This window comes from Falco naumanni, chromosome 7 (genome assembly GCF_017639655.2).
Source record: "Falco naumanni isolate bFalNau1 chromosome 7, bFalNau1.pat, whole genome shotgun sequence".
In the NCBI taxonomy this organism is placed as follows: domain Eukaryota; kingdom Metazoa; phylum Chordata; class Aves; order Falconiformes; family Falconidae; genus Falco; species Falco naumanni.
Genome location: NC_054060.1, coordinates 4,587,914 through 4,599,715, shown reverse-complemented (window position 1 = coordinate 4,599,715; position 11,802 = coordinate 4,587,914). Strand labels below are relative to the sequence as shown.

Here is an 11,802-nt window from a genome sequence, read left to right as displayed (position 1 = left end):
TCAGTGCCTCCTGGTACCCTGCGCTCCTGAAGAATTTGTTTTGAGTTGGTGCTGTCAGGATGGTGGTTTGCTCAGTGGTGAGAAGAGGAAGCAGGATAAAATTACACAGAATTTATTCCCTCATCAGTGACTTGGTGGCAGTTGTTTGGGCCCCAGTCTGTGGAGGTACCTGGGCACCAAGACACTGGAGTCTGAATAACCCTGTGGGTCTGAGCACCACCTCCAGCCTCGACCACCCTTCATTTTCCTAGAAAATGGAACTGATGGCTCAGGGACAAAGCAGTGGTCTCTGGTGTTGTCACTTGTCACTGTCTATAATGGAAAAAAGACTGGCTTGTATGTGAAGGGAAAGGACCCCATGGCGATGCCCAGCCGGGCAGGAGCAGGCAGCAAGGTGCAAAGCCTGCAGCCCATCCCCAGCTCCCGCTGCAGAAAGTTGCTGACAAAACCAGCGCGGTGGGTGCCACGGCCGGGCAGCCCCCCGGCGGGCAGAGCCCCCCGACCCGCCTTTCTCTGCAATCGTTCCGGAGAGAGGAGAGCTACTGCGCTCCCAGTGTGCGTGCGCTGGTTTTACTGGTCCCCCCCGGAGCTCGGTGATGGCCTGCCGGCAGGGGGGCCCTTCCTGGGCCGCCACCATCCCCCTGTGCATCCCCCGGTGGGGTGGGGGGTGGGGGGCGGCAGCAGGTGCCTGCCCGCCTCCCTCCCCCGGGAGGGGGAGTTCGGGTCGGCAAAGAGTTTAAACACGGGTTTTTCTCTCCGCGGAGCTGCGCGGCACCCGCGCCCCCCTCCCCCCCGCCCCGCTCCTTGGCTGCCTCCCCGCCTGCCCCGGCCCCCCCGCGGGAGGCGGCTCCGTCACCGCGCCGCGGGCTGACATCACCGGCCGGGGACCCATCGGCTGCGCGCCCGGGCGGGCTGCGGGCTGCGGGCTCACCCGCTCCGCCGCGGGGACAGCGGCAGCAGCGTCCCTCACCCCCCTCCAACCCCCCCGCGGCCTTTTTCCTTCTTTATTTTTTATCCCCCCCCCGCTCCCCCTTCTTTTTCTCCACCCCCTCCTCCGCGCATCTCCCGCTCCCGCGGAGCTCTCTCACCCCTCCGCGACATCCCGCATGACTGTCACCGAGGTAAGGACTTGCCTCCCCTGGCTCGGGTGCTGGGCCACCCCCCCCCCGCTGCCCGCAAGGTGCCTCGCTGGGGGCTGCGGAGCGCGGCCGAGCCGCCTCCCCCCACCTCCTCCTCGCCCAGGTTCCTGCTTTATATTTATTTTATTTTATCGTATTGTATTTTATTGTTTTCCTCGCGTTTCCCGCTCGCTCGGCCCCTCCAGCTCGCAGCTGTGCTGCATTTTTAACCCTTGGAGCAGCCGGCCGGGAAGGCCGGGGGGGCTGAGCATCCCCCGCGGGCGCACCCCGCCATAAGCCGCTTTCCGCGGCCGCTCGGCAGATGCTGCCCAGACCTCTACAGGTGGCTGCCGGCTTGTCGGGGGGGGGTGGGTGGGGGGAGACCTCGGGAATGGGGCTGGGGGGGGATTAAGGAGCGAGGCGGGGAGGCTGCGGGATGGAAGGGGCTCAGCAGTGGCTGAGCAAACCCACCCCGAGCAGAGCTGCTGTGTGTGGGGGTGATGCGGAGCTGCTCAGGTCCCCCGAATGTGCCCTCTAACCTTAAAGCTCGGCTTTCCCAGATGGCTGCCACTGGTGCAGAGGGGAAAGTTTTGCTGTCTGAGGACTGTTTCCCATTCCTCCTCATCCTCACGATCCCTCATGTCTGGGACCTGTGAGTTCATCACTTCCCACTCACCCCATCCTGCAGCAGGTCGGGCTCCCGTCGCTGAGGTTGTACCAGGGGGATGCTGCCACCGGGGTGGCCCAGGGCACACAGCATCCTGCTGAATCAGGGTGTGTTATGGCATGATATGGCAGTGTCCGGAGGATAAGGGGCCACCTCCAAACTGTGGGAGCCACGGGACTTTGGGAGTAGAGCAGTCCAAGCTGGACCTGCTTGGCCCAAGCCCTCCTTCTCACTCTATGGTCCTGACATGAAGATGTGGTCGTGACGATGAGTCTAATGGTTTCATACACTGGAGGGAATACAGTAGCCCCCTTGCCTCAGGAAGCCCTCCCAAGCAAAGGGCTGCCTGGCCCTGCGGCGGGCAGGGTCTGGCTGTAGCTGGAAGCGTCTCAGTGGGCTGTGGTTGCCATCCTGGGAATGGGACTGATGGGGTCCCTGCAGGTGTTGGTGCCACAACACTGATCTGGGCTGTGACACGGCTCACGGGGCTGTAGCACAGATTTGCTGGGGCAGCGGGCATGGTGCCGAATTAACTAGCTTGGTGCATGCAGAGCAGAAGCAAATGGGACTGAAGCTGTTGCGGTCCTTCTCCAAGTCCTGAGGCGGGATGTGCCCAGGGAGGGCAGCAGTAGCTGTGCTGTTTGCTGCCTTTCACCCCAAACATTGCTGGCCTCCCTGGCAGGAGCAGACACACATATTGGCATGAGTGTGTGTGTGTGTGGGGGGGCACCCAAAAAGCCTGAAGAAGCTCCAGAGCCCACATTAGTGTGTGCCCAGGCTCCCCAGTGAAGATGCTGCTGGGGAAGAATCACTTTCTCCCATCTTTGTCCTTAGCAAATAACTTGGATTTTGCCTGCTTGGCTTTGGCTGAGCAGTCACCAGCAATTTGTTGTTGGGTATTTCTGCACGCCTCGTGCCACATCGTGCTGTCCCACAGCTCCTGCCAGCTCCACAAACCCACCAGCACCTGTGTGCAAGAAAAAGTGTTTCCAGCTCTTCTGGATGCTGAGAGAGGGATTGATGGACAGACCCAAAAGGTCAATTGCGTTGAAAGAACTACAAACTCACTGATTTCAAGTGTCATGGTTTTAAGCCAGGCTGACTAATTTGTGGTGCTCATTAACAATTTTTTTTTTTCTGAGTGCAAATGGATTTATTCAGAGCTATGCTGAGAAAAGGCTGCAGGGCTGTAAGGAAAGCACCTTCAGCAGGATGGGGGAGGGCTCTGCTGTTAGTTTTCAGGGAATGGACGTACAAACTGGGAAGATCTATGCCATGTGCACCAAGTATGCTGCTGCTAAAGCACTGGAAAGCTCTAATACACCCTATAGATTTTTTTACCTGCAATATGGACTATCCTGATGCAAGCTAAAGGAAACCCAAGAGCAGGCTCCTGACCTGCCACAGCATCGGTGCCAGGGTCTTTCCAGGAAAGTCAGGGCATGGACCCCAGCACCAACTTGGTGAACATGCCCTTCTCTCATCGGTCCTTCCCCTGGGTGTGAGGCTGGGACATATGGCCTAGGCTGATGGAGTGAAGGAAACAGAAAGTGGCATGAGGACCTGTGGGAGAGGATATGGGGTTTTTGTGTGTTTTTGCCTCCCAGGAGTCTGTGCAAGGTGGAGACTCCAGGAAGGGTTTGGTAACACAAGGTTGGGGGGAACGGGGGGGTTTGGGAACCGGGAATCAAGTGTGTGTTCCCACAGTGGGGCAGGCGAGGGGGAAGCTCCCCCGGGGACTTCTGGGGTCTTCACATCCTGCCCAGCAGCAGGTGTCTAACTAAAACCAGTAAAGCCCACAGCTCCCAGTGCTGTCAGGAACAGGCATTTATAGCCTTCCTGCAACAACTCCTCCCACACTGGGGCCGCTTCCCAGGCCGTGCTGGAAACAGGAGCCATGGGTAGGATTTTACAAACTTTGCAAAAATTCCCAAGCAATTCATCCTTAGAGGAAAATTGATGTGAAAATCAGGTGTGGGTGCATAAGGCCAGGCAGAGCTGTCCTATTGCAAGCTGGAGACATGGGGAGGCACAGAGAGCTTTTCTTGGGGTGTGTGGGGGGCTGGGGGAAGGCAAGGAAGGGACAGAAATATCTGCTGTCAGTATGTGTAACAAGCTGGTTTCATCTGTGTCCCAAGCCACCCCCTTCCCTCCCACAGGAAGAAATGCAAGCAGCTGCAGCATGTCCCCAGACCTCACTCTTTTGGGGGAGTTTGCTACCTGGGAGACTTTAGGCAGGTTAAAAATAGGATGGAGAAAGACCAACTGAAATGCAAGAGCCCATGTCTCATGCCTGGGGAGCTGCCCAGATTCTGTGACACCTTCCTGGCATCATTGCATTGCATGGCATGGCATAGCATGGTGTGGCATGGCATGGTGTGGCATGGTGTGGCATGGTGTGCCACACCAGCTCTGCTTGTCCAGGACTTTCTCCAGGCTGTGCAGTAAGAGCTGGCAAGGTGGTGGCCTTTAGCTGAGAAGGTGCTGTAGGAATCAGGAGCAATGTCCTCCCTTCTGTAGATCAGCTGGTCCTGTGAGGGTCTGGGGCTCGTGTTTGCTCTCTGTTGCTTGCAAACAGAAAACCAGCCCAAATGCATTATACATAAAGAAAAGGGTCTGTGCTACGAAGCTAAACAAATCTACTTGCAAAAGCAATAGGCAAACAGTCCTGACAGGCCCAGGTCTCGTGGCAAACGTGGAATTTCTTGATGGCTGTCGTTTACTGGGGCTGGGTGAGTAATTCCTCACCCCGGATGACTTTCAGCTTTATACCAGCAAGCAGGAAGAGCACAAAGCCAGGCTGATGGCGGGCGGGCAGCGTGGGGCTCGGGGGAGAAGGGATGTGAGTCACAGGATGGAGAACAGAAGCGGGAGGAAAGAGCCCACGGCTGGGCTCTCCAAATTCATCTGCCGTTGAAAGGATAATGGGGTCTTTGGGGATACCCAAGTGGGAATCTTGTGGTCAGGGAAGGGCTAGGCAAATATAACCTCTGAGCAGGGGTTGTGCTGGGTGTATTTTGGCAGGCAGAGGCATGGCAGAAGTCCCTTGGTGCTTCCAGCTCCCACCCATTGCCAGAGGCTGTTTCCAAAGCTCTAAATATAATTAACCACGAGCACAAGTTAGTGGGGGCCTGGGGGCGTGTTAATTTGGGGAATATAGTTTTAAAATGACTGGAGGTTTTTCTAAAGCATGCAGTTTGAAAGAAGATGCCATCTGGGAGGTCCCATGGCATGCGTTAGTCTGAATTATCCTATGCTCTCCTCTGGCTTTATTATGTATTAATTGACATTAGTCATTGAGCCACGCTGCCTAAATAACGGTTCATCCGCATAGTTCAGCAAGCAGATGAAGCCAGAACCAAAACCTAGAGAGGAAATTGCCACTGTAGCCTGTTGTGATCGAACACAGTAAATAAATGATGCCCTAAGACGGACAAATAGCAATTACTGCAGAGGCCCTTGGGTGGGAGGTTACAACATCGTGACATCCCTGATGGCACGGCGCAGTGTCCTCGCCTCGTGGGTAAGGGCAGCTTCGGAGTGTCTGGGGCAAATGCTGATCCCATGGAAATGCTGATACTGGTTCGATCAATAGGAAGCTTGATTGAAGGCATTGGGCCATGATGTCAGGGAAAATGGCTTTGCAGCAATTAGGCTTTGGACAGCACAGCATGACTTTATTTCTGGGGAAATAACAGGTGAAGTCTTCTCTAGGCAGTTGGCTAAAAATAAATTTGATGAAGCACTGTGTGGGCTCTGCGAACCAACTCCAAATAACATTAGTAAAACTCATGTTAATGGATTAGGTGCAAGATAACCAACATCTCTAGAAAATAGATGAACGGGATTTGCCATGGCATGGGGCTTTGCTCACGCTGTTCAGAACAATCGGGCTCCTTTGCTGCTGAGCCCAGCCAGGGCTGTGCACTGGGGGCGGGGGCTGGGTCCCCACGCAGGACCCAGTGTCACAGCAAGCCACTGGCACGGTGCTGTGACGAAGGGCAGATGCTCTTCCCAGCAGGAGAGGGGCACGGAGGCAGCGGTGAGGGCAGGCACAACCCACAGAGGCTGTGGGAGGAGTGGGGCATTTTCTGCCTCTTGCTGCCTTAAAATCCGTATATTTTCAGTTGGGGTTCAGCAATGTGGCAGCCAGAAAAGCCTTGCTCGTTTGGGCTGCCCAGACAGATGTTGCTCGGAAGTAATTATGCAAAATAGATTCCTGAGGTGGGTTCGAGGCAGGTATGGAGGGATGGTGGCTCTTGTAGAGGAGCTGCTTTGCAGCACCTGATGGATGGAGATCATGTAATGGTGCATGGTGGCACAGCTGACGGGAGGTAAGGGGGTCGTGTTCCTTACCAGCTGGACCGGGACAGAGCAAGGCAGTCAGTACTGAATTGTTAATCAAGTACAGAACAAGTCCCCTTGTCTCCAGCAGTGTGGATGGTCACTAACCTTTAGCTTTGGTGGAATTGCTGGGGGTTAGGAATAACGGGCCGCTTTTAGTCTAAAAATGGAAGCTCCCTGTTTCAAGAAGTATTACTCTCATCAAAGGCAACTTGTCTGGCCTGTGGCTTTTTAATGAGTTTTAATTGAGATTCAATGCAGCATTAATCTGGCGCTTTAATATTGCCTGTCTGTGGCCAGCAGGCTCGCTGGGCTCTGTAATTCATACCCTGCAAATGCAATGCAGGGTCAACCCCCCCCTTCTTCTCCTTTTCATGGAAATTTTATCAAATGATGAATAGTTCAATTCATTACCCAGCTAGCAGAGAGCTCGAAGGAGTCGAATCCTGGATTCCTATCTCCCGAGTCAGTGTGTAATTACCCAAATCTGGCAGCAGGCAAAATCTACGTGACGGAGCCAGCTGCTAGAGTCCCCCACAAATCTGTGAATCCCATCGTTCCCGGGCCGGGAGGGAACCAGTGCCAAGCTCAGCTCCCAGAAATCCTGCGCTCCTTTGTTCATCACAAAGCTGTTGGCAGAGCCCCCTCGCTGCGGCTCCCTGGCCGGAGTTGGTCTGCAGAGCCTCGAGCATCGCTCCGAAAAGCCTCGGGAACAAAACTGCCTGGGGAGAGGCTGTGTGGGGCAGTGCTGGAGCTGCCAGGATGTTGCTTGAGTTACAGAGAGCAGAGAACTAAGGCTAAAGCCTTCAGACCCGAGCCCAAACCTGCTGTGGCATGCAGCTGGTGAGCGCGGCAGAGACCCTGCTTGATGGGAAATCTGGGCATCCTCGAGCAGGGCAGGGTGACAGTCACCTCGCTGCACCAAAAATGAGGCTTTCCAACGTGTTGCTCCATATTTACATAAAAGCACTGCTGAGGAAGCTCCTGCTCAGCACCAGGATGGGATGTGTGCTTGAAAGCTGCCCTCTCCATCCGATTGCTGACCACAGCCCCCATCCTCCTGACGGGATGCAGACCTGGGTTTTCCCCTCACAGTGCGGTGGTTTCTTCCATCGACAGCCTGCTGTGCAAATCCCTCAAACAAGCTGCTGGGCCTTATGGAAAAATCCTCACCCACCTCCCGTGCCGAAGGGTCGGGAATAGCTGTGCTCCAGCCAAAAAAGCCGTGGCGCAGCAGGGGAAGCTGCTGGGGCCAGCTGGGGGCTGTGCATGTGCCTGTCTTGGGGACAGGGGGGTGTCAGCGCTGGGCATTGCTGTCAGAGAGTTAATGCTGTTTGGTTTTGGTAATGGGAGGGACCGAAAAGGCTGGTTCCCGGGGTTGTAGGGGTGCTGGGGCTGTTGTCAAAGCTGGAGGCATTAGCACCTCATGGATGAGGGTCCTGTTGCAGCCCAGCCCAGCCCCGGCTGCCTTCTGCTCTGAGCATCCCTGCTCTCCGCCTGTACAATAGCTGCTATAAATTCCCCAGGGAATAATGGCCTCTCTGTCCGTGCACAGGGCCACTGCTGCGTGCCTGCCCCAAGGCACGCTGGCCCTTGCAGGGCCTGGGTGGCTCTGGAGCGATGGGTGCCCCATCCTGGCCCATCCGTGCTGGCAACACTTTGAGCGTGGCCGTGGTGCTTGGCTGTCCCGTGGCTGCAGGTGTGCTGGGGCCATCCCCGTGCCAGCTGCTGGCACCCAGAGCCTCTGCACCGCGTGCTTTGGGGCTCGAGATCCCCACGGGTGAATGAGGGCTTGCGCAGCCCATGCTATGAAATCCCTGCTCACAGCTGGGATGAGCAGCAGTTTCGCTGTGCGGGGCTGGCGATGAGGGGGGGGGGGTGTCTGGAGCTAATCCTGGTATCACTGGGAATCAGCTGCCCACGGCGGCACAGGCTGCAGCGGCTGCACCCCGGTTTGGCACCAGGCATTTCTTGAGTGCATTTGGCGAAGTCAAAGTTCAGGCTTCGTGCCTGGTGGTGCTGCGGTAACCAAAGGGTTTGTTTCCCTTTCTTCCAGGGTCGAGGAGCACCCACGTTTCCCTGAGCCCCGCGTCCGTTCCTGGGTGTCAGGAGGCACCCAACCAGCCCGTGGAGCAGAGCAGGGCAGGTGAGGACCCCGTGCTGCTCCTGCGCCCTGACAGACCCCGGGGCGGTGCTGGGGAGGGCCAGAGAGGGATGGAAACAGCCCAGGGACATGGTGCCATGCCCAGGGTGGGGGTCTGCCACAGCAGCCCCTCTTGCCCAGCCCTAGTTCCTCTGCAGGTAGCTGGGCAGGTGGCTGCACGGGCAGGAGAGCATTTTTTTATCAGCCACTGGAGTTCTCCTCCTCCCAAAATTTCACCCTGTACCCCTGGTACATCGGGTGAGAACAGATCCATGGAAGACTCAGTCCTTGTGGAAGTGCGGAGTTCTTTAAGCCAGTGGTGAAAAAGCTGAGTGTACAGCAATATTGGTGTGCAGCGAGCATCCCGTGCGGGCTCAGCCTGCGGGATGCCGGCTCCCACGCCTTCCCGAGGGGTTCACAGCTCCGGGTTGGTTCACTACAAACCTCTGGCAAAGAGAGTCACATTGGCCACTCTTGTAGTTATATTAAGTGCAAAGAAACCCGATTCTGGAGCACTGTGTGCTAAAATGCAGGGAAAACCAGGGAAAAGGCGAGATGTGAGGCTGAGGTGAGCGCGTGCACATCACGGGGCAGGGGAGGAATATTGCAACACGTTCCTCCTTGAGCTTCCCTGCGCTTTTGTTTGTGCCTGAATAACAAGTCTCCATTTTGCCTCTGCGGATGGTTTTCCTCTTCCTGGGAGCCGGCACACAAGGCAGGGCTTGTCCGGGCTCCAGCTCCCTGGCGGGCACCTCGCGGGCTGGCAGCGGGGGGGGGTCGGTGCCTCCCGCACCCCGGCCCCGGCGTCCTGTGACCTTCATCCACCCAGGCTCTGGCACTTCCTCGTGCTGGCCAGGAAACGGGTTTCTGAAGCCTGAAATATTTAGAAGATAGTGTTTGTTTTTCTTCTTCTTTTTTTTTTTTTTTTTTTTTTTTACTTTTCTTCTTTTCTTTTGGAAAACTTTTGCCCCCAACTGGGATAAACTTCCAAAAAACCCTCGCAGTTTTGTAAGCTGTCCAGGAGCGAATGGCTCCATGCAGGAGCAGCTGGGATGGGAAAGGAGCTGCTGGAGCCTGGGCTGCGGGATGCTGCCCTGCACCCTGAGGAGCACCCCGGGGTGCTTGTTTCAGGAGAACATTTTGGGGATTTTGGGTAGAAAACAACAGTGAGAGTGAGGTGTCTGAGCTGCTCACCCATGCACTGTCTCCCTGCCTTGGAAAAGTCCCATTTGCCAGGATAAAGAAGTTTCTGTGGTTGACATCCTGTACAAAAATGGGGCTTTGTAAGGTTTTCTTTCAGGCTATTACAAAAGTAGAAGTGTTAGTGCTCCCAGCAGCCCTTTTTGCCCCAATATTTTTACCCTCAACCACCCCATAGCATCTTCCCAAGCCATTTCTTACCCGTGGGGTCCAGCAACCACCCCTCTCCCTGCTGTCCCCCAGCCCTTTACTGCCTGTGTGTATGGCTTTCCACCTCTTTACAATCGAAAAGCAGGTGAGTTTAGGAGGGGTTGGATTTATGGCGTCCTCCCACTGGAGGCTTTCTCTTGTTATCCAGGCAGCCCCACTTATTCTGCTTAAAACTGCTGGATCCTGGCTGGAAAAAAACCTGTTGTAACCAAGTCTCCAGTAACAAGACTCAGTCTTCTTGATGACCTGTGATGTGACGTGAAATAACACTCATGGATGAGCATCTGGCTCGGTTACCCACTCATCTCAACACATGAAAAGAGACTTTTTTTCCCTCTCTGAGTTTCCTAAAAACCTCTCAAGTTGAGAAAAAGTATGCAATATTTCTGCCCTCAAGGAAACATTATTCCAAGCTGGAGGAGGGTAAAATCCTGTGGTCAGTGACCCAGGGCAGCTCCGGGGGCCAGAAATACTTTGTGCTTCATCAGGATGTTTCCGCCAGCTTCACAGGGTGGGAAGTAGTTGGGAAACAGAGTGGGAGGAAAATTGTGCTTGTTTACAGAATTTATTGATGAGCGTGAGATTTGTGTTTCTTCTCAGCACATGGGTCCAGGCGAGGTTTGGTTTGCCTCCCCCAGAAGGTTTCCTGGGGAGAAAATGGTCCAAAATGGGGCCCCCACTAGTCCCGCAAATGCTGGTGCCAGGGATGCTTTTTGCATCGTTCCTGGGCGGTCCGGCATGTCTGTGGGACCATGTGAAGTGCCCTGGGAGGGCAGGAAGCAGCACTGTGGTCAAGGAGGGATGGGGACTCATGGTGACAGCCTAGTCTCATGGCCAGGAGACATCTGGCCTCGCTTTGTGCTTTTTTCCCAGCGACTTGGGAAGAGGAGAGGCTCTTCCCAGGCAGTCAGGGGTCTGTAGAAAGAAGACATCATTGAAAAGTTGAACTCCAGGGAAATCCCAGTCACTTCCTTCCAGGCTGGAAAAAACTCAGCTGGCAGATATCGCTTCAGAAATGTTTGTCTGTCTTTTGTTTAGAACGCGTTATTGGGATTAATCCTTAATATTGGTAAAATCAATCTACTGCTCTTTACAAGTTGGATAATCATGGAGCTCTCTTCGCTTTTTCTCCTTGTCTGTGCACTAAGGACCGGTGGCTTTCCCACAGTGAACTATGCCTGCCAAAAATCCTGTCTCAGGGCCCCCCTGGTCACTGTTAGGGAGCTGGGATGCACCCCCTGCCCCAACGGGTGCAGAAGGAGAGATCTGCCCTGGCTCTTGGCAGCTCAGCTCCAGTTGGGGAGACTGAGTCAGAGCAGTGCTGGGGGGGTCGCTGCCCTTGGCTGTGTGACTGCCTGCCTGGCGTCCCCAGTCTGTCTGCCTGGACATTGCCCCAGTGCTAATACCATCACAGTGTCACACGTGTAATCACAGCATCGTTCCTGGGCACAGAGTGCTGCTCATCCTGTTGGTGCTGGCTGCTGCAGAGCACCCACCGAGGTGCTGGAGGGCCAGTGCAGGGCAAAGCTGATGCTGGATTGGCAGCACAACCTTGGAAATTGCCTTTTGGAGCATCCCAATGTGCTGCTGTCCCTGGCCTCTTTCTCTGGGCTGCTCTGGCAGGGCTCTGGGCTGGGGGCATGTGGGGCAGAGCGAGCCCAGGGGATGCCCAGGCTCCTGCCTGCTCACCTTGGTGTGACCTCCTCACGGGGGGACATCACCCCATGGAGCTTCACAGCAGCCCTGATGCTGCTCCCCTGGTGACATCTGGGCATGGGGCAACTCCAATGCATCCCTTGAGCGCAGCCACTGCTCCTGCAGCACTTGTATCTCGCTGTTGTGTCAGCAGGGTCCGACCTGCTCCCCTGCCGTCCCAGACATGGGGAGAGGTTTGATGTGTGGATGCATTGGTGGGGGGCACCTTCCTGGGGCACAGCACAAGCGGATGGGGCCGGCCCACCTGGGAAGGAGGCAGCCAGGCCACGTCGGCGCTGGTGCTCCTGCACTGCAAGGCGATTGAATCCATCGTCTCACCATTTGCTACAGCAAACAGGCAGATGCCAACCCCCGTGGGTAAGGACACAGTGAATTCAGCATCAAACCCCAGATCTGTGGTTTTG

The 11,802-nt window shown here is 55.7% G+C and overlaps 1 protein-coding gene across 4 annotated transcripts in view; it reads left to right on the top strand.

The window, feature by feature from the left end:
- The first annotated feature begins 869 nt into the window (after window positions 1–869).
- Window positions 870–11,802, top strand: part of CORO2B (coronin 2B) — a 44,916-nt gene continuing 33,983 nt past the window's right edge. For 3 of the 4 annotated variants that reach the window (XM_040600822.1, XM_040600819.1, XM_040600818.1), the window contains exons 1-2: window positions 870–1,121; window positions 8,186–8,275. Coding sequence is in view for 1 of the 4 variants with exons in the window: in XM_040600821.1 (XP_040456755.1) it covers window positions 1,107–1,121 (15 nt within the window). In the remaining 3 variants the exon portion in view is untranslated. The remainder of the gene's footprint in view (window positions 1,122–8,185; window positions 8,276–11,802) is intronic. The other variant, XM_040600821.1, reaches the window with a different exon arrangement.